The sequence below is a fragment of the Oncorhynchus mykiss genome, chromosome 6, assembly GCF_013265735.2.
Source record: "Oncorhynchus mykiss isolate Arlee chromosome 6, USDA_OmykA_1.1, whole genome shotgun sequence".
Classification (NCBI taxonomy): Eukaryota; Metazoa; Chordata; class Actinopteri; order Salmoniformes; family Salmonidae; genus Oncorhynchus; species Oncorhynchus mykiss.
In genome coordinates this window covers 55,416,342-55,439,593 of record NC_048570.1, presented here as the reverse complement: position 1 = coordinate 55,439,593, position 23,252 = coordinate 55,416,342, and the positions used below count along the sequence as shown (strand labels likewise).

The following is a 23,252-nucleotide window of genomic DNA, read 5'->3' as shown; positions in this document are numbered from 1 at the left end:
CTGGGATAATGGTGTTGATGTGAGCCATGACCAGCCTTTCAAAGCACTTCATGGCTACAGATGTGAGTGCTACGGGTCAGTAGCCATTTAGGCAGGTTACCTTAGTGTTCTTGGGCACAGGGACTATGGTGGTTTGCTTGAAACATGTAGGTATTACAGACTCGGTCAAGAAGAGGTTGAAAATGTCAGTGAACACACTTGCCAGTTGGTCAGCGCATGCTCGGAGTACCCGTCATGGTAATCCGTCTGGCCCAGCAGCTTTGTGAATGTTGACCTGTTTAAAGGTCTTGCTCACATCGGCTACGGAGAGCGTGATCACACAGTCGTCCAGAACAGCTGGTGCTCTCATGTATGCTTCAGTGCTGCTTTCCTTGAAGCGAGCATAAAAAGGCATTTAGCTCGTCTGGTAGGCTCGCGTCACTGGGCAGCTCGTGGCTGGGTTTCCCTTTGTAGTCCGCAGTCTTCAAGCCTTGCCATATCCGAGGAGCCTCACAACCGATGTAGTAGGATTCAATCTTCATCCTGTATTGACGCTTTGCCTATTTGATGGTTCGTCTGAGGGCGTAGCGGGATTTCTTATAAGTGTCCGGATTGGTGTCCCGCTCATTGAAAGCGGCAGCTCTAGCCTTTAGCTCGATGTGGATGTTGCCTGTAATCCATGGCTTCTGGTTGGGATATGTACGTACGGTCACTGTGGGGAGCGTCAATGCACTTACTGATAAAGCCAATGACTGAGATGGTATACACTTCAACGACATTGGATGAATGTCGGAACACATTCCAGTCTGTGCTAGCAAAACTTGCGAATCTACTGGATGTACACACTATACACTAGCTAGTATGAACGGCTGATATCACACACACCTCTCAGAAGGCACGGTCAAGGGCTCGTACCTTTGATGCGCACCAACTCGTTGTGACACTTCTTCCTCAGGTTCATCTCTCTCTTGTACTTCCTCAGCAGCTCTTGGTTGGCACTGCTCACCTCGCCTATCACCTGGCAGATCTCCTGCTTGGCCTCGGTGATGGCCTTCTCCAGCATGAAGGGGAAGTCCTGAACCTGTCTCTTCAGACAGTTGTAGTCACAGGTGAGAGTACGCAGGGCTGGCTGCAGGGTCAACAGGTTCATACGCACCCCTGGGGACAGGGAGGGACACGCACGCATTTTGTTACATCAGTGAATAACGACAAAAAACAGAGCACACAAACATTCCTGGGTAATATTCATTAGGAAGGACAGCAAAATTGAATAAAACCTGAAGTGAAAAATGTTTCGCAGTGTGCCCTAATGAATACGGCCCGAGACTACAATGTGCATACGCGCAAATGCAAAAAGTACATAAACATAAAAGTCCTAAACTTTCGGCTTACCTGCCAGGTTCTCATGCACGGCCTTCATCTCGCTTTCGGCCCTGATGAAGGCCTCCTCTATCACCCTGTTCTTCTCCTCCTCCAGGTTCTGCATTTCAGCCTCTAACTGGCCCTGGGCCCGCTCCATCTCCCCCTCGTACACCAGGATCTACAGGGGACAAAGAGAGAGAGGTTAGAGAGGGTTGGACATGGGGATTGGAGTAGGTCTTGGGACAGTACCAGCACACCATACTGGTCTAGGTGGGGACTGGAGCGTGTTTGGTGGTCTACCTGGAGTTAAGAGCTAAAAATCTAGCAGCACTGGAACTCAGATCTAATAGCTACCAGGGCATTTGAACTAAAGGCTTCAAATGCCCCTTAACATCTTTGTTAAGATCTATAACTAACCCATGGAGGTTATTAAAAGTTAGCTCCCAGCAAAACTATCGGGTTTTCTTCTTCTCAGCTAAAGGATATATTAATTGGTTCACAATGGGTTGTGAACCATCATTACAGCTAAAAGCTAATCCAAAACCACACACACTGCACCCCCAATACAAGACTGAAGGACCCTCAGAGATTTAGGGTACAGTTTATGCATGTCACTACAGCACACAGGTTTTTGGTAGGGGTTGAAACCACACAGATGGGCAGAGTTTGGGGAGCAGGGTACCTGAGACACAGGAAGTGATGTAGTGAGAAAACAGGAAGCACTATGAGGGGCCTAATCTGCCTATCAAAGGGGGCCAACCTTAGACAACCTGCAAATGACCGCGCCATTGCCCCTTCCGACGGCCTTGGAGAGCAGGCCGCAGATACGGCCACGGTCCGCACGCAGCTGGAACCAAACGTAAGCGAAGAGAGAGGGGTTAACACGGCCCATGCCACTATAGGGGAGGGGAGGGGATTGGACGAGGGTTGAACCATTCACCTCTACTGGGAGGGAAGGGTGTTTTTGTGAAGGACCGTACTGCCACAATCTACTACAAGGGGGGTGAGTTGGATTGTACCAATGCTGGTACCAGGGGGAGGAACGAGGAAAACTTCAGAAATAACAAAGACCAACTGGTTAAGGAGCCAATAGGATTAGGAAGGGGCACAGAGGGTTATGCGTGTGTGACAGTAGTATGTGTGTGTTGTTAGATGGTTGTGTGTGTGCGCGTCTGTATACATGTGCATCTCCTTATGTGTGTACCTGAGCTCGGAGCTGGGTGCTGGTCCTCTGGGAATCGTGCAACTGTGTCTCCAGCTCTCGGAGCAGCTGTCTCTGCAGTGATAGCTGCTCCTGCAGGGCGACGCTCTTGGCCTGGGCCTCGGCTACGGCCTGCTGAGACTCTGTCGACTCCACCTCCACTATCTCAGTCACATACTGGACGGAGAGAGAAGAGAGAGAGAGCGAGATAGATAGGGTAGGAGAAGAGAGAGAAAGGTGGGGAGCAGGAGAGCGAGATTGATATCGTAAGATCCTCAGGGAACACAATTCAGCAGCAAATGCTCTCGTAACATCCCAGTCATTCACATAACTCAAAAACATTGGATAGGTGGTAAGCTACCAACATATAACGTACCCATCCTATCATTTCAGATCTATGAGGGACCATTAAGTAACATAGGAGCTAGCAAGGGGTTGTTTTTGAAATGGGACATTTTTTTCCGATTCCTCACCTTGACCTGATGGGGCCGGGTGGCCTGTCTGGCCAGCTCCTCCTCACAATCTCTGAGCCGCACACTCAGCTGCTGCTCCACCTCCCCCTGCTGACACTTAGACTCCTCCAGTTGCCTCTGCATCTCCCCCGCGTGGCGCTTGGACTCCTCCAGCTGTCGGCTGAGCGTCTCCACCCTGCTGGCCTTCTCCAGGACCTGCTGCTCCAATTCAGCCAGCCTCTTCTGCCTCGGTCTGGCCTGGCTCTCCCAGCGAGACGCCGCTTCACGCAGGGCCTCCGCATCCTATATAACACATAATCCACCACACATGCTTATAACACAGCCTCTTCTCGCTCTTCTAACGAGATACAGGGCTTCCGTATCCTACACACACAGAGCTATAATAGACACATAAAAAACATGTTTTTTACAGCCTCTACCCTCACTTGATTTGCCCATGCCACACCCATACCTGGCTGTGGGGGCAGTCAGTGGTTGTGCAGGCCGGTGGAGGAGCCTCCTGGAGCAGTGAGGTCTTGCATGCCTTCAGCTCCTGCTTCAGCCGCTCGTTCTCGACCACCAGCAGCTCCAGGTGCTTCTCCAGGTCGGTCGCCCCCTACAGGACAGAAGGAACAGGCACATGTCAGTATCACACTCACAAAGGCACCACATAGGGATATCAATATACACAGGAAGGAATTAACACACATTCACACAGCAATGCACAAGCACCCTCTCCCTCACCTCCCCCTCTTACACACACTCACACACCTTAGAATGCCTGTGAAGCAGAAGTGTGTCACGGTGCAATCTTACACCTGAAAGTAAAGGTGCCAGTTACCTTGAGCTTGTCTTTCCCAAGCTTCCCAAGAATGTAGGCCAGCTGGGATCTGCCCTCATTCTCCCTTTAGTTTCCTCCTCACCAGTCTTTCTCCTCCCATTTCCCTCTCTCTATTCTACTCACCAGCTCCGACCGCAGTCTCTCCACCTCCTGGTTCTGGTCTAGTAGCTTCTCCTCCAGCTCCCCCACCTGTGTGCGCAGCGCTACGATGAGCTGCTCTCCTTCCTGAATGAGACGGTTGCTGTGCTGCTGATGCTCCTGTGGCTCACCCAGCCTCTGCACTGCCCGAACACCTGCAACACACACACAGACAGTGATAACACATTATATACACGCACCCACAGAATTTAAAAACAGACACACACACCATCCAGCCCCACAGTATTGGATAATGCGTGTTGACAGTCGGTCACAGCCGTGACACACAGCTCTCTTCTTGCTGACAGGCTGGCTTGTGTCAGCATTGTGAACACCGTCCTGACAAGACACAACCCATTCGGAGTCATTCACTTCACAGTAATTACTGCCGTATCAGTCACGACTCACAGTCCTGTTTTTACATCTGCAGTTCTCCTTCCTAAATACTCTACTACGGTTCTCCCTCCCTCTTTCTTCCTCCCTCCATCCATCCATCTCCCCGTTCCTCTCTCACCGTTGGGCAGGGCTGTGTGCAGCTCCTCTTGTAGAGTGTGTATGACGTTAGTCTTCTCCTGCGGACTCTGTTCGTGACTCTGCTGCAGTCTCTGCAGCTGCAGACACCGGGAAGCTTCCTCGCGTCGCAGACGCGCCTGGAACTCGCACACTTTCTCCTGCAGTGTCTAGACACATGCACACGGCAAAGGTCACAGGTTAGAAGCTAGGCAGGTCATTAATGACGACATCCTTGTTCCCTTGGAAATGTGACAAGGAGGATTGGTCAGTTTATAACTACATCCACGTTCACAGGTCTGATCAAAACTGAGCCATCCAGTCAGTCTATATGTATCTGTAAATTACATTTGAATTCAATCACTTTTTGACTGCATCCATTTTGATTTAAGCAACATTTATTAGACATGTTTGCCCATGGAAGAAGAGGTCAAAAAGGGACTTTTTGGACCCGAATGCCAAAACATTCAGGAGATAAAGGTGCTCTATGTTGACCAATTTTGCATACCCCACCATACCATGAGACATCCATGTCTTCATCACTGGAAAAGTTTTCTATAATTTAAAAGCTTATTAACAGTGTTGTCAAACTATTATTTCTTGAAAATATATACATTTAAAACATTTTATATTTTAAACCTTTTTCAAAAAACCTTTTTCAAAAAACGGGTAAACTTATTCAAGAGTGTCTCAACTGATGGCGGGCACAACACAAAAAGCTTAGATTATGGAAATAGGCTCTAAACTACAACAAAAATCTGAGTTTTTTGCGTTTTTAGATCATTGACTTGAAAAAGTTAAGAAATTACAATTTGTATCAAAAAAATAAAAAATATTTTTTCCCCCAGAAATGTTAAGTTTGACAACCCTGTTTGCAAGCTTATAAATGATATAAATTTCAACCGGTTATCTTATTTTCCAGTGATGAAGACATGGATGTCTCATGGTATAGTGGGGTATGCAAAATAGGTCAACTATGAGCACCTTTATCTCTTGAATGTCAGGTCCAAAAAGTCACTTTCTGAGCACTTCTACAACAGTAGATTTCATTGAAATCAAAAGGGGTGCTGTCAAATAGTGATTGAATTCAAATGGATATACCCCTACACCAGTGGTTCAAACATCTCCTCTGGGACCCCAAGATATTTCACGTTCTTTTATATAGCCCTGAACTGCACTCACCTGCCAGTTTATTAAGTACACCACCCAGTTTACGAAAATGGATCGCTCCTACAGACAGTGAGTCACGTGGCTGTGACTTGCTATATAAAGCAGCAAGACAGGCATCCAGTTACTGCTCGATTGAACATTAGAATGGGAAAAACGAGTGACCTAAGCGACTTGGAGTGTGGTATGATTATTAGTCCCAGGCTCGCCGGATCCAGTATCCCAGAAAAACCGGCCGTCGAAAAACATCCAGTCAGCGACAGTCATGTGGGCGAAAACAGCTCGTTGATGAGAGAAGTCGGAGGACAATGGCAAGAATCGTGCAAGCTAACAGACGGGCCCACAGACAGACAAATAACTGTGCAGTACAACTGTGGTGTGCAGAACGGCATCTCGGGAACATACAACTCGTCAATCCTTGTCACGGATGGGCTATTGCAGCAGACGACCACACCGGGTTCCACGACTATCCACTAAAAACAAGAACCGGCTCCAGTGGGCATGTGATCACCAACACTGGACAATTGAGTAGTGGAAAAACAGCGCCTGGTCCATGAATCCCAGTTCCTGTTGTGTCATTCTGATGGCAGATTCAAGATTTGGCGTAGGCAGCACGAGTCCATGGACCCATACTGCCTGGTGGCAGTGGTGTACTGGTGTGGTGAATGTCTTCCTGGCACACGTTAGGTCCCTTGATACCAATTGTGCAATAATTGAACGCCACAATTTGAACATTGTTGCTGACCAAACCCAATATGGTATCTTTGGGATGAGATGGCATGGGACGTTCACAGCATGACTGTACCTCTGTCCAATCTGCAGCAGCTGTGTGATGCCATCCCTGTAGAACATTTGACACCTTGTAGAATCCATGCCCTGAAGAATTCAGGCTGTTCTGGAGGCAAAGGTTGGTCCAACACGGTACTAGATGGGTGTACCTAATAAAATGACCGGTGTAATTCACCTAATCAAGGGTTTGATGATTAATTGAAGATTACAATCAGGTGTACTAGTTCTGGAATAGATCAAATACACGGAACTGCATGGGGTCCCAGAGAAGAGGTTTGAAAACCACTGGTCTATACAACTAGACTCGGATGCAGAGATTAAACTGCTATTCTACCACCTACAGCCATACAAATCAGACTTAAGAAACTACTACATACAGAGACTAGAGGTCGACCGATTCATCGGAATGGCCAATTAATTAGGGCCGATTCCAAGTTTTCATAACAATCGGAAATCGGTATTTTTGGGCGCCGATTTTGCCGATTTTGTTTTGTTAAACCTTTATTTAACTAGGCAAGTCAGTTAAAAACACATTCTTATTTTCAATGACGGCCTAGGAACGTTCTGCCTCGTTCAGGGACAGAACGACAGATTTTTACCTTGTCAGCTCGGGGGTCCAATCTTGCAACCTTTCAGTTAACTAGTCCAAAGCTCTAACCACCTGATTACATTGCACTCCACGAGGAGCCTGCCTGTTACGCGAATGCAGTAAGCCAAGGTAAATTGCATAATAGCATTAAACTTATTTTATTAAAAAAAACAATCAACGACTATCGTTGCACCAATGTGTACTTAACCATAAACATCAATGCCTTTCTTAAAATCAAAACACAAGTATATATTTTTAAACCTGCATATTTAGCTAAAATAAATCCAGGTTAGCAGGCAATATTAACCAGGTGAAATTGTGTCACCTCTTGCGTTCATTGCACGCACAGTCAGGGTAACAGTTTGGGCCACCTGGCTCTTTGCAAACTAATTTGCCAGAATGTTACGTAATTATGACATAACATTGAAGGTTGTGCAATATAACAGGAATATTTAGACTCATGGATGCCACCCTTTAGATAAAATACAGAACGGAATAAACGTTTTGTTTTCGAGGTGATAGTTTCCGGATTTGACCCAAGGCTCATATTTCTGTGTGTTTATTATAGTTAAGTCTATGATTTGATATTTGATAGAGCAGTCTGACTGAGGGGTGGTAGGCAGCAGTAGGCTCGTAATAGTCAAAGGTATATGGTTTAGAGCGAAATAGTCAACACGTTATAATTCCTGTAATAACTTGCGGCTGAACTTGAAAGGGGTTCCTTTGTTATTTTACCGTTCATGTCTTCCATAGAGAATGTCTTGATCTACTTTAAATAAGGTATGTGTTTGGTGCAGGTTAGGGTGCAGGCTTAAACCGCCTCGGCGTTTTGATACCCGTGTAAATCTCACTAGGATAAGGTAATATTTTCATAAATCCACTTAACAAAAAAAATGATCTTCGCTTATATTGATCAGAGTTACCTTGTCCTATGCATATCTACACAGTTATAAAATTGGCAAGGTGGTGTAAGCCTACACGAAACACAGACCTTATTTTAAGTGAATCTAAAAAATATCCTATGGAATAAATGATTGAAGGAACCGCTTTTCAGATTTTGCTAGAAGGGGTCATAGGAATTATGACTCGCACTTTGGTAGTCAATTCTTACCATGCCCATTATAAAATAGGATTTCCTGCATATAGAAATTACAGTTTTTGTTTTCAACATTCATGTTATTTGAGACTAAATGAATTTTATTTATGTATTCTCTCTCTCATATATATATATTTTTTTTACATTTTATTTTAAAATCGGCCAATTAAATCGGTATCGGCTTTTTTTGTCCTCCAATAATCGGTCTCGGCGTTGAAAAATCATAATCGGTCGACCTCTAACAGACACGCAGAGACAGAAAGAGCGACAGAGAGCGAGACAGATCTAACTAGAGACTGTAGAGAGAGCGAATGAGGACATTACATAGGCAGATGTCCAGGAACAGGACCAGGTGACCTTCTGTGGATGAAAGTGGGATGTGGGAGAGGAGAGAGGGATGGGAAGATGTTCAACAATGAAAGATGTAGAGGAGTGGAGGAAGACAAAAGCGAAATGGCCGATGAGGTGAAGGAGAAACAGCACAATGATGAATGGAATATGGAGGAAATGCAATGATTTGTTGAAGAGACAGACAGCTTTTTGCGTAAGTTCCGCGCGTGTCCAGTTAAAAGCCACGCGTCAAAAGGCAACGGACAGCACAGTCATCTTTAATCTGCAAGACCTGTCGCTATGAGGCGCCAATGTCATTTTATGAGGTGCTGATGTGCGCTTTATGACTCAGCACTGGGGCTGTCAACTGTCATAGGGGCAGATTAGGATGCTTGTCATGAGGCGTTGGGTAGAACAGTGCAGAATACCCACACCTGAGGGATCTACTACAAAGCAAGATCAATGACTTAGCCAGCTAACTTGGCTAAATATTCTGAGTTCACTTTTTATCGTACAGAAAAATAAGCTTGAAGTAGGCATGTCTGATTGACCCAACAGCCAAAAACATATTAGTTTATCTTTCCTAATGAACCAGAGAATCAGTACTTATTTATGTTTGTTTATCCAAGTTAGCTGGCTAACTCATTGATCCTGCTTTGTAGTAGACCCCTCTGTGCTGTGTTCAGTGGGGCACAACATTGTGGAACGTTCTGATGGAAATATACTATGTAGAACAGACAACAGGTGTGTTGTTGTAACAGTGTGTGCTCTACCCTGTGTTTTTCCAAAGGCAGACAAAGTAACACAATCCCAAACACACATGAAATGAAACTACAAGAGGGATACTATGCAGACACAGGATTCTCTGTTCTGCAGAGTACATACAGAGTAACAGGATAACGACAGCTAGGCTGTGTGTGTGTGTATTAGGCTAGGCTGGTGTGTGTTAGAAGCCCATTAAAACCTGATCGATAAATCAACTGAGTCTCACTCCCCAGGGCTCTTACTGACCTAAACCCCCCCACCAGTTTAGCCAGTGAAACCAGGACAAACAAGTGCCATGTTGGGAAAAGACCCACTAAAATGAACGATATGCTAGCCACATTGACCTAGTTAGTGTGTGCGTGTGCGTGCCATCTCACCTGTATGAGTAGCTGTTGGTCGTGGTTGTGCTGGCTGGTTTCTAATTGGTCAGTAGTGGTCAGAGCGGTGTGTTGTGGGAAAGCGGCTGCGGGTAGAGACAGGAAGGAGCAGTCCTCCTCACCATCACTCATCAAAAAGTCCACAGAGCTCGCTACGGACACACGGGAGGGACAAACAAAGTTTGGAAACACAAACATACACTGTAGACTCACAGTTAAACACAGTACACAAACAAACAACAAACAAGCCTGAGCCTAATGGGTTGATTATGTTCTTATCCACTGTGGCAGAGCTGATCCTGTATTCACTTGAGTCAGAAAACAGTCTCTATACATCTTTGTCCCTCTACCCTTTTCCATCTTATCCCAATCTCTCATTCCCTTGCTCTACCTCCATTTATACACGTGAGAGGTAATTTTCTATGGCCCGCTCTTCTCCCCACTTACCTTTCTCCCCCCTCTCCCTCCACTAACCATTATCATCTCCTCTCCCCTCCCCTCAGCCAAGAGCGATTCTAGGCCTCTCTCCCCTATTTTCCCTCCCCAACCTTCCAAGGTTCGCACAGACAGTACCATGGAAACGAGCACAGCTAGATAAGCAGTGTGATAACACAGGCCCCAGCAGGTGATACATTAACTCCATACAGGCCTGTTCACCTGTGTGTATGCTTGTGTGTGTGTGTGTGTGTGTGTGTGTGTGTGTGTGTGTGTGTGTGTGTGTGCGTGCGTATGGGGGCCCAGTCTTATCAACCTGAGGACAATCACTGTACTACCGCACTGGGTCTATTCTACACACAATCAACCCTACAATATGAACCTGTATTGACACACACACACACACTCAAACATTTATTTCCGAATACACACGTAAGAGCAATTTAACTGAACAAAGCGCCTTCTACATACAATGGATCACAGACTAAGGCAAACACACACCAAGAAAAATACACTTATTCAGCGAAGTAGTGCTTAAAGTATCCCCCACACAGTCCACAAATACATTGTGTGTACACGCTGCGCAAATCAGTTTAACACACAGGTTTACTCGTACCTCTGTAAGGCTGGGAAAAAAACAGCATGCATTCAGTAACTGATGACACAGCAGATTACGTCCCAACAGCGGAGTCACACACGTACAGACAAACGTACGATACATACACACAACCTCACACACACCATTAGGACACACATTGTTAAGTATTATACAACGGGACACGTTAACACTACCATCCTCTCATTCTCTACCTTCTGCCCTCCGCTAGCAACATTGTCCCCTTCTCTCTGCCTCTTTCTTTCTCAGTCACTCTTGCTTTCTTTTCTGCACTAGCACAGTCACAGTTCTGCGGCTCCATCGTCACCTTGAGCAGTCCTGCAAGAGCATTAACGCAGAGAAACGCACACCCACAGACCGCTGGACACACACATGGACACATACAATAGGTCCAGTGTTTGCACTCCTGGCCCCTGAACTGTGGCTGTAAGGGGATCAGCTTTAAGATCTGTACCTGCTAGACGCACTCCTTCAGCTGAGAGAGGTAGAGAAAGAGAGAGAAGCCTGGCACACACTCACTCCTCACCGCTTTCTCAGATAGCTGGCATACACTCCTCCTTTCCCCTCTCCAGTCAGATACAAGAATTCCTTCTCTTCTCCAGTATTTCCTGTTCCTCCCAGTTTCACTGAGAGGCACAGCTCATGGGAATCTGTCACACACTCCTCTCCTCTTAGTAAGAGTCCTGTCAGACAGGCAGCACACACCTCTCCCATTCCCTCCCTCCCTTTCTTTGTCATCCCAAAAATGCAGCCACACTGGTTTAGTCCCACCCCTGTGTCACAGAGGGACTTCCTTGCTGCCCAATGGGGTGGGCCTACAGAATCCACTTACCATCCAATGAGACGTCTTTCTTCCAGAGCTCCTGCAGACAGGGGGCGTGGCCAAGGTCCCAGGTCTTTCTTGTTCCGAACATGACCGCAGGGCTGAGCAGAGCACTGGGTCTCTGGACCGGCTAGAGAGAGACAGAATGAGATAGAGAGAGAAAAGAGCGAGAGAAAGAGACAGCGTGAGATGTAAATATATCTTTCTATTTTTGTCATTTAGCAGACGCTCTTGTCCAAAGCGACTTACACTAGTGAGTGCATACATTTCTCATACTGATCCCCGGTGGGAATCGAACCCACAACCCCGGTGTTGCAAGCGTCATACATGGGATTACATACACAGCGTGAGAGAGAGACAAGGGCGATAGCTTATGGTCAATATTCCCTTTGTTATAATTTCATTGTCATTATTGATTTAATAGGTTCTTCTGTGGCAATATAAGATAACTTGTCATGCCAATAAAGTTCATTGAAAGTTCAGCAGTAAAGTGTCTGAAAGAGAAAAAAAAGACAGACAGTACGGTATTTGAGAGTGATTGGAGATAGGAGAAAGAGAGCATTTGTGTGTGCATCTGTTTACACAGCGGGCGGTGGGAACAGCCTTCAGAGTTCATGGTGAAACAGGAGAAATGAGAAAGAGATGGACAACATTCCTGCATGAGTGATAACCATATTCACAGCCAATACTGGCTTGTATTCATTAGTCAGACACCATTTACTCCAAACAGAAAAAACATTTTGCAACTATTAGCCAATTTCAGGTAGGTCCCTGCCTATGTCATTTTGTTTGCTTCAGCTTGGTTCCTAGTGAAAACATCCCTGGTAACCAGTTACCGGTTTACTACAGCCACATGAATACTGACCAGGGACCGGTTTCCTGATAGCGATGGAACTTAATCTTTTTTTTCATCACGTGTAGTCTGTTTTAACGATGTATCGTTCCTATAAAACGGCCAAACAGCTCACATGCGTTTCCCAAAACACCACGTAGGGAGAACTTTCACAAAGTGTGTCGATACTGAAAGGATTGAGAAGAAAAAAAATGCAGCACCGCTCTCAGATCAGCTTTCTCCATTCAAATCTTACCTTAACATTGGGAATTATTCCACAATACTGACAATGGAACAGCTCCTAGAGAGATCACCTACAGTGCCTTCAGAAATTATTCACACCCCTTGACCCCTCAACATTTTGTTGTGTTACAGCCTGAAGTTAAAATTGATTAAATGTACTGTTTTGTCACTGGCCTACACACACACACACACACTACTTCATAAAGTCAAAGTGGAATTATGTTTTTAGATATTTTTTAAAAGATTCTCTTAACAAGTCAAACTCACTGTGTGCAATACTTTTTAAATGACTACCTGATCTCTGTACCCCACACATGCAAGGTCCCCCAGTCGAGCAGTGAATTTCAAAAAGATTCAACCACGAAGACCAGGGAGGTTTTCCAATGCCTTGCAAAGAAGGGAATCGATTGGTAGAGGAGAAAAAATCTTAAAAGCAGACATTGAGTAAGTTTACATACACACTAATAATTCGATATTAAACTGCATGGCAGTAGGCAGATTATGCAATATTCATATAAAACACCTTACTCTGCTGATCTTAAATTGGCGTGAGGTCAAAATCGAAGTAAGCATACAGCGATTAAAATATCTGAGCAATCTTTCAAATTATTAGGACATGTAAACACCTTAATTGGTTTTCCAGCAGTGTATTTGATCTGTGCATCTGCTAGCGCTAGCCGAGTGAGCCTCCCTCTTCAGTGTGAATGAAGTGTCTTCGGAACAACTGAATGTATGCGTTTTAAAAGTAGTTTTCACATATAAAATTTGTAGGTTCGAACTCCGAATCAAATATGCTTCCCAAAATGAACATGTTCGATGTGGTAGAAATTTCATTTTGTTTGCCGATTTTCTGCCATCAGGTAGCCTGATTTCTGATGTGTCAATGTAAACAGGATTATTAGGGAAATCGTTCTGGGAAATCATTTACACGTTTTATTTATACTATTATATTATCTGACAATCTAATTATTGTGTGCATATAACCACACTCATTGAATATCTCTTTGAGCATGGTGAAGTTATTACACTTTCTATGGTGTATCAATTCACCCAGTCACTACAAAAACACAGGCGTCCTTCCCAATCTGTTGCCGGAGAGGATGGAAACCACTCAGGGATTTCACCATGAGGCCAATGGTGACTTTAAAAATGAGAGTTTAATGGCTGTGATCGAAAACTGAGGACGGATCAACAACATTCAGTGGTGGAAAAAGTACCCAATTGTCATACTTGAGTAAAAGTAAAGATACCTTAATAGAAAGTCACCCAGTAAAATACTACTTCAGTAAAAGTATTTGGTTTTAAATATGCTTAAGTATCAAAAGTAAACGTAATTGCTAAACTATACTTAAGTATTCAAATTCCTTACATTAAGCAAACTAGACGGCACACTTTTCAAATGTTTATTTTTTTAAGGAAAGCCAGGAACACACTAACACTCAGACATCATTTACAAATGAAGCATTTGTGTTTAGTGAGTCTGCCAGATCAGAAGGGATGACCAGGGAATTGGACCATTTGGTGTATGAATTGGACCATTTCCTGTTCTGCTAAGCATTCAAAATGTAACAAGTTATTTTGGGTGTCAGGGAAAATGGAGTAAAAGGTACATTATTTTCGTAATGAATGTAGTGAAGTAAACGTTGTCAAAAAATATAAATACGAAAGTACAGAACATGCATCAAGTTTACAACAAGGCACTAAAGTAAAACTGTAAAAAATGTGGCAAAGAAATTCACTTTTTGTCCTGAATACAAAGTGTTATTGAAATTTGCCCCAAGCATACAACACATTACAGAGTATTACTCTCCATATTTAGAAGCATAGTGGTGGCTGCATCATGTTATGGTATGCCTGTAACCGTTAAGGACTATGGAGTTTTTCAGGATAAAAAAATAAATGGAATGGAGCTAAGCAAAGGCAAAATCCTAGAGGAAAACCTGGTTCAGTCAGCTTTCTACCAGACAACGAGATGAATTCCCCTTTCAGCATCACAATAACCTATAACAGAAGGCCAAATCTACACTGGAGTTGCTTACCAAGATGGCAGTGAATGTTCCCAAGTGGCCGAGTTGCAGTTCTGACTTAAATCTAGCTGAAAATCTATGGCAAGACCTTAAAGTGGTTGTATAGCAATTATCAACAACCAATTTGACAGTTTAAATAATTGAAAGAAAAATGGGAAAATGTTGTACAATCCAAGTGTGGAAAGCGCTTTACATTTAATTATATAAATGTAACCTTTATTTAACTAGCCAGGTGCACCAGTTTGAGTGTGTCAAGAACTGCAAACGCTGCTAGGTTTTTCCCCCACACGCAACAGTTTCCCATGTGTATCAAGAACGATTCACCACCCAAAAGTCATCCAGCAAACTTGGAAGTGGGAAGCATCGGCGTCACATGGGCCAGCATCCCAAAGTGACACCGAAGGGCAAAAAAAAGCATCCAACAACGTTTTATCTGTTCTACGAGTGGGCTGAGGCAGTCGGTAAAATAAACTTTAGAAACAATTGTTTTGAGAAATAGCACAGATTTAACGATGCTCATATGAAGGCTGTAACTATGAACTTAGCCTTATGATGCTTGGAAAACTTGGTCCTGGTTGGCTAAATTCATCGTTAGAATCTTTGTAGGAGCATCGTTAAATCTCTGAGCTGTTTCCCAAAACCATCGTTATTAATGTTGCACTTGAAAATAATCGTAATCTAAACGCCTGCCTCAGGCAGACCACTCGTAGAAAAGCTAAGAGTGTCGTTAAGATGCGTTTTGCCCTCCCGCTTTACTTTATACACTGATGATCTCCGCTAACCATAGAGTCACATGGTTTATCCGTCTTTGTGACGAACGATAACGTGAGACAAAAGTTGACTACAAATACAAAGTTTCCAATGTTGTTGCAATTGAGACAAACAAGTGATGCATAACAATATGCTTCAAATGAAAATCGAAATTACCGCATTAAAAAAAAAAAATAATAAAAAAAAAAAATCGGCAGGCTATAGGCTTATTTCAGTCATATTGAAATACATTTAATGTTCAATTGATTTAATTATATTTTGCTACTTGTAGGCTACTGTCTATTGCGTCTAAATCCATTTCATCACTAGTAGTCTAACATGTGCGCTCAATGATGTGCCAAATCGGTGATTTTGTGCATTTTTATAGGCTAAGCATTTGAATAAGCCGCACCAATATTTGCAGTCGTAGGTGGTGATATCTCTCTAGTAGCTGATCCGTTGTCAGTATTGTGAAATAATTATAATGTTAAAGGTAAGATTTGAATGGAGAAAGCTGATCCGAGAGCAGTGCTCCCTTTCTTTCGATCCTATCGGTTCTAGCTTGTATGGCTCCCTGGGCGAACCCCTCCTTCAGCACCCCCCACCAAAAAAAAGCACCATTCTACACTAACTAATTTTTATTCAGACATTCGGAACACAAATAAATAATCATAAGATTAAAAACTATATAAATACAAAAATATATACAAAAATAAGTAAAAAGACAAATAGAAACAAATTGTAGTATACAAATAAAGAGAATACAATTATTACACTATTACCCTATTACTAACAAAAAACAGTAAATCGCACAAATATACAAGTAGAATAACACTTATAAACAAGAGAACCTGATTATTACACTTTTGCACTTCAAACAAGAAACGCATACTAAATTGCACAGCTAATTGCATTAGAACTGTACAAAGTTAGAGGTGCGCTATTTGATAGATTCACCCGCTCCCCTTACCTCGGGCTTCCAGTGGGGAGACCTGAGGTCAACTTACCCCTGCCCAGCTCCCCATCTCGTACTTCTGAGTGGGAGACCTTTCCAGCTAACAAACTAGAATCAGGACGCCCACTCCGACAAGGTTAATTGACCCACAGTGAAATATCATTGACGTGACGTGCAAATGAGCGATAGAAAACCGATCATGCAAATGCCACCATTCCGATATTTTTTGGGGGGGGGTTTGTGCTGGCGCCCCATGCTGCCCCCAGCAAGATGCCGCCCATACCCAAATCCGCCACTGATCCTATCAGTACCGACACATGCTCCAATAACGCACTTAGTGACCGTTCTCTCTGCGTGGTGTTTTGGGAAACTCATGTTACATCTTCGGCAGTTGTAGGAAAGATCTTTTTTTTTTTTTTTTTAAACACTCGTAGACCTTAGTTCCATCGATATCGGGAAACCGGGCCCTGGACAGTTGGAGGTTAAGTAGCACATTCAGGTATGTACTGTATGTGGTAATGACATCGGGACATTGGTCTCAATGAAATGCCTGTATATTTTTTATTTAACCTTTGTCAGGCCATTCTGGTGGCTCCATTACCACCCGTCCCAAATGGGCCAGAAGTTCATCCTATTCAGTCATCCCACTGCTTTCCAGACTCTCCCTGGTCCTGATCCCTGGTCTGAGCCGGGGCACGAGGGTCAAGCCAATCAGACTACACAGGACTGACCTCAAACTGGTCAATACTGACCAAAATCAGATTACACCGACAGTGATGAGCAGTTTACAGTTCACAGTCCCACACAGACTGCCCTGATATTAACGCAATCAGTGGAAGAGTAAGGGTCAAGACAGACACACACACTTCCATGTTGTACTACATCACCACACACAACAATACAATACTATTCAACTACGGTATACATAAAACTCTGCACCACACACACGCCACATCAATTCATTACTCAACTCTATTCAATAGCTACACATTACAGAGTGGGATACAAAACATGTGAATGCACCCAGTGTGCAAATATAGCAATGCCTGCACAAAGAACCGGGCAGAAACATCAAAACTCACACCTGTGTGTTTGGCGAGTCCCATGATTGTGTGAGTGAATGTGACCACTGATCGTGTGGTCAGTCTGGTTCAACCCTTGTGTGTATGTGGTTGTACTGACCGTGACCCAGAGTTGACCCTTCTGGACCATACTCTGGGCCTCCATCTGGCCTCCATCTACCCTCCCATAGAGTGTGTATATCAGACTTCACCCTCAGTCTATACATAATCTAAGAACCAATCCTGTGTCCCTGAATGAAACCGTACCCTGTGTGCGACTCCGGAGGGAATCCGGTCCTGTGTGGAGTAGTGGTCTTTGTCTCGATCTCGGTCCAGCCAGCGTTTGTTGATCAGAGATCCCATCCAGCCAATCATCCTGTTTGCCCCTTAGCCAGACTTGTGGCAGCCACCCTCCTTCTACAGCCTGAACAACACACACTCTACCATGTGACCACTCTTACATACGCCTATGTATTCCAAATAACTCCAAATGAAATAATTCAACTTGAACACACCTGCAGTCCCTTCCCCAGGCCTGGCGGCCATCATAACATCCTCACTCTACAACCTGACCACACGCTTGGCATCCATAGAAAGACGTCGGTATCCGTAGCGACAGGCCATAGTTTACTAGCGGTATGTACAGGGTTAGGTCCCGCCCACAAATACACAGGAAACACAGAATGGAGGTTGCCATTAATCACAGATCTAAGATCGGGTTATTTAACACCCCAACCTAACCTTAACCATTAGGCTGATTAAATAAAACCTGACCCTGGACCAGTGGTAAGAGGCAACCTCTACCTTATCCACTTATTTACCCATAATCCTTTAAACCTCACAACAGATGGCCTCCTTCATAAACACCTCATCTTCCTCTGAGGAGAAGGATCAAGGTGTCCCTAACCACATATCTCGGATCAGATCTATCAACAGGGACCTATCTTCAAATCCTAGCTTTTAGTATTAGGCAGGAATCCAAAACTGATGTCATCATACTCTCTGGGGAGACTGGTGTGTTTACTTTAGGGATTTTGTCCTCACTTGTCTCCCCTCATCCACCCCAACCTGCTGTTTCTCCCTCTTTGACTGCAGGAGAAAGGTGGGTGGCCTTTTGATCTCTGCTTCCTTCCCTCCCTCTATCACCTCATTTCCTCTCTTTCTACACTCTGAATTCACAGCTCAGAGCAAAGTGTCAGGAATGTTAGAGCCTAAGACGGTTGTGCCAGAAAAATTAAAAGCGTTCTCATTATTACAATGTTCCAGTGAGATCAGGCACCCCGTGGCTTTTCCTAGGTAGTAGAAAAGGAGTCGGTAGAGGCAAGGTCATGTTTGTGTAGATCTGTGGTTAAAGGCAACTTTTACACTGAGCTTGTGATACATGAGGCGATACAGTATAGAGTTGTGGATGCCTTTGTGGCAAATGCAGTTCTCTGCCAGCCCCATAGAGGGTGTTATGAGCACAAAGGACAAAAAAAAAAAGACAAAAAAAAAGAGTAAAGTCATACAGCTTATCTGGTTATTTACTGCTTCCAAGTTATTGTCCTCACGGAAACATACACACACCTGATAGGTTTCTAGGTTACCACGCTCTCCATGGTTCTTTGAGCACAAGGCATGGTGTGTAGGATAAGGTTACACACTCCTGTCGGCACTCTGCCTTCTATAGTATCACCTGTCCCCTCTATGCACCAGGAATATTGCAAAAAACTATTTAGCTCTAGTACAGTGGGTGATATCAATGTGCTTGTGTGGGAGACTACTGTTGTGGAACAGGGGATGACAGGAGGGGCTGGCCAGCTGTGAGGAGCTAATGTTGCACCCCCCCACCCAGTACTCTCCCTCCTACTTTAACTAGTGTTTAGCTTCACCCTGCCAAAGCAGAGCATTCTAATAGTTGATGACAGCACAGAGGAAGGGCTTAACATAAAGCAGAGGATAAGATGTGACTCCCCCCATCCCCCTGCCTCTCTCTCTCTTACTGTTTGTATATCCCTCCGTCAAGTATTTTCATCCCTCTTATCGCTCTCCTTCCATTTGAGTGTATCCTCTGAGTATCCCTCCCTACTCTCTTCCTCTCCACAGTATGTGAATCTCATTAACCCAGTTCCAGTTGTCCCTGTTAAGACTCAGCTATATATAAAATATAGTGTAAATATAAAATAGTGTGTATGTATGTATGTGTACACACACACACACACACACACACACACACACGTAAAGGACAAACTACACATGGGTTCACGTTTTACTGTTGTGCTCTCACGGCTCATGAAGCCGGGGTACCTGAGCCAGGGTGTAGTGTGTTTCATCTATAATTCCCTGAGGAACAGTGACTACCCTGAGAACACCTGTGTGTGTCCCCTAGTTTCTCTGTATATACAGTTGAAGTCAGAAGTTTACATTACACCATAGCCAAATACATTTCAACTTTTTTCACAATTCCTGACATTTAATCCTAGTAAAAATTCCCTGTCTTAGGTCAGTTAGGATCACCACTTTATTTTAAGAATGTCAAATGTCAGAATAATAGTAGAGAGAATTATTTATTTAAGCTTTTATTTCTTTCATCACATTCCCAGTGGGTCAGAAGTTTACATACACTCAATTAGTATTTGGTAGCATTGCTTTTACATTATTTAAACTTGGGTCAAACGTTGTGTAGCCTTCCACAAGCTTCCCACAAAATTCCCAGTTAGGAGGAATGGGCCAAAATTCGCCCGACAGAGCTGGTGTAAATGAGTCAGGTTTGTCGGCCTCCTTGTTCGCATACGCTTTTTCAGTTCTGCCCACACATTTTCTGTAGGATTGAGGTCAGGTCTTTGTGATGGCCACTCCAATACCTTCACTTTGTTCTCCTTAATCCATTTTGCCACAACTTTGGAAGTATGCTTGGGGTCATTGTCCATTTGGAAGACCCATTTGGGACCAAGCTTCAACTTTCTGACTGTTGTCTTGAGATGTTGCTTCAACATTATTTTGTGAAGTGCACCAGTCCCTCCTGCAGCAAAGCACTACCACAACATGATGCTGCCACCCTCGTGCTTTACGGTTGGGATAGTGTTCTTCGGCTTGCAAGCCTACCCCTTTTTCCTCCAAACATAACGATGGTCATTATGGCCAAACAGTTCTATTTTTGTTCCATCAGACCAGAGGAAATTTCTCCAAAAAGTATGATCTTTGTTCCCATGTGCAGTTGCAAACCGTAGTCTGGCTTTTTTATGGTGGTTTTGGAGCAGTGGCTTCTTCCTTGCTGAGCGGCCATTCAGGTTATGTCAATATAGGACTTGTTTTACTGTGGATATAGATACTTGCACCTGTTTCCTCCAGGTCCTTTGCTGCTGTTCTGGGATTGATTTGCACTTTTCGCACCAAAGTACGTTAATCTCTAGGAGACTGAACGCGTCTCCTTCCTGAGCGGTATGACAGCTGCCTGGTCCCATGGTGTTTATACTTGCGTACTATTGTTTGTACAGATGAACGTGGTATCTTTGGGCTTTTGGAAATTGCTCCCAAGGATGAACCAGACTTGTGGAGGTCTACAATTTTTTTTCTGAGGTCTTTGCTGATTTCTTTTGATTTTCCCATGATGTCAAGCGAAGAGGCACTGAGTTTGAAGGTAGGCCTTGAAATATATCCACAGGTACACCTCCAATTGACTCAAATGACGTCAATTAGCCTATCAGAAGCTTCTAAAGCCATGACACAATTTTCTGGAATTTTCCAAGCTGTTTAAAGGCACAGTCAACTTAGTGTATGTAAACTTCTGTTCCACTGGAATTGTGATACAGTGAAATAAGAGAAATAATCTGTCTGTAAACAATTGTTGGAAAAAATCACTTGTGTCATGCACAAAGTAGATGTCCTAACCGATTTGCCAAAACTATAGCTTGTTAACAAGTAATTTGTGGAGTGATTGAAAAACGAGTTTTAATGACTCCAACATAAGTGTGTAAACTTCGACTTCAACAAATAAACACTCCTTTTTTAGGACCCTGTCTTTCAAAGGTATTTGTATTTTTATGAATTAACTTCACAGAAAGTGTTTAAACACGGTTTCCCATGCTTATTAAATGAACCATAATCAATTAATGAACATACACCTGTGGAGCGGTCATTAAGACACTTACAGCTTACAGACAGTAGGCAATTAAGTTCACAGTTATGAAAACTTAGGACACTAAAAAGAGACCTTTCAACGGACTCTGAAAAACACCAAAAGAAAGATGCCCAGGGTCCCTGCTCATCTGCGTGAACGTGCCTTAGGCATGCTGCAAGGAGGCATGAGGACGCAGATGTGGCCAGGAAAATACATTGCAATGTCCATACTGTGAGACGCCTAAGACAGCGCTACAGGGAGACAGGACGGACAGCTGATCGTCCTTGCAGTGGCAGACCACGTGTAACAACACCTGCACAGGATCGGTACATCCGAACATCACACCTGAGGGACAGGTACAGGATGGCAACAACAACTGCCCGAGTTACACCAGGAACGCACAATCCCTCCATCAGTGCTCAGACTGTCCGCAATAGGCTGAGAGAGGGTGGACTGAGGGCTTGTAGGTCTGTTGTAAGGCAGGTCCTCACCAGCCATCACCGGCAACAATGTCGCCTATGGGCACAAACCCACTGTCGCTGGACCAGACAGGACTGGCAAAAAGTGCTCTTCACTGACGAGTTGCGGTTTCGTCTCACCAGGGGTGATGGTCGGATTCACTTTAATCGTCGAAGGAATGAGCGTTACACCAAGGCCTGTATTCTGGAGCAGGATCGATTTGGAGGTGGAGGGTCCATCATGGTCTGGGGCGGTGTGTCACAGCATCATGAGATTGCCTGTAATGACAACAAGCTCAATCTCAACACTGTGCGTTACAGGGAAGATGTGGTACCCTTCCTGCAGGCTCATCCTGACATGACCCTCCGGCATGACAATGCCACCAGCCATTCTGCGCTTGATTTCCTGCAAGACAGGAATGTCAGTGTTCTGCCATGGCCAGCGAAGAACCCATATCTCAATCCCATTGAGCACGTCTGAGACCTGTTGGATCGGAGGGTGAGGGCTAGGGCCATTCCCCCCAGAAATGTCTGGGAACTTGCAGGTGCCTTTGTGGAAGAGTGGGCTAACATCTCACAGCAAGAAATGGCAATCTGGTGCAGTCCATGAGGAGATGCACTGCAGTACTTAATGCAGCTGGTGGCCACACCGGATACTGGCTGTTACTTTTGATTTCGGCTGATTAATTGGAATGGCCGATTTCACGTTTTCATAACAATCAGTAATCTGTATTTTTGGACACCGATTGTGGCCGATTTATTTATATTTTTTTTACCTTTATTTAACTAGGCAAGTCAGTTAAGAACACATTCTTACTTTCAATGACGGCCTAGGAACGGTGGGTTAACTGCCTTGTTCAGGGGCAGAACGACAGATGTTTACCTTGTCAGCTCGGGGATTCGTTTTTCCAACCTTTGGGTTACTTGTCCAACGTCTAACCACCTGCCTTACATTGCACTCCACGAGGAGCCTGCGTGGCAGGCAGACTGCCTGTTACGCGAGGGCAGCAAGAAGTCAAAGGTAAGTTGCTAGCTAGCATTAAACTTATCTTATTAAAAAACAATTAATCTTAACATAATCACTAGTTAACTACACATGGTTGATGATATTACAAGTTTATCTAGCGTGTCCTGCGTTGCATATATTCGATGCGGTGCCTGTTCATTTCTCATCAAATCACAGCCTACTTTGCTAAACGGGTGATTTAACAAGCGCATTCATGAAAAAAGCACTGTCGTTGCACCAATGTGTACCTAACCATAAACATCAATGCCTTTCTTTAAAATCAATACACAAGTATATATTTTTAAACCTGCATATTTAGTTAATATTGCCTGCTAACATTAATTTCTTATA

The 23,252-nt window shown here is 44.2% G+C and overlaps 1 protein-coding gene across 8 annotated transcripts in view; it reads right to left on the bottom strand.

The window, feature by feature from the left end:
- The window catches only part of LOC110526163 (kinesin-like protein KIFC3), a 73,041-nt gene that overhangs the window by 8,543 nt on the left and 41,246 nt on the right, over positions 1-23,252 (bottom strand). For 5 of the 8 annotated variants that reach the window (XM_036980447.1, XM_036980448.1, XM_021606829.2 and 2 more), the window contains 9 exons: positions 11,480-11,600; positions 9,597-9,748; positions 4,488-4,653; positions 3,959-4,128; positions 3,467-3,610; positions 3,016-3,297; positions 2,546-2,719; positions 1,372-1,519; positions 895-1,137 (listed from right to left, as the gene is read on the bottom strand). In XM_036980447.1, coding sequence (XP_036836342.1) covers positions 895-1,137; positions 1,372-1,519; positions 2,546-2,719; positions 3,016-3,297; positions 3,467-3,610; positions 3,959-4,128; positions 4,488-4,653; positions 9,597-9,748; positions 11,480-11,600 — 1,600 coding nt within the window. Of the gene's footprint in view, positions 1-894; positions 1,138-1,371; positions 1,520-2,545; positions 2,720-3,015; positions 3,298-3,466; positions 3,611-3,958; positions 4,129-4,487; positions 4,654-9,596; positions 9,749-11,101; positions 11,122-11,173; positions 11,318-11,479; positions 11,601-17,605; positions 17,733-23,252 lie in introns of those variants that run through there. The other 3 variants (XM_021606826.2, XM_021606832.2, XM_021606833.2) reach the window with 3 other exon arrangements.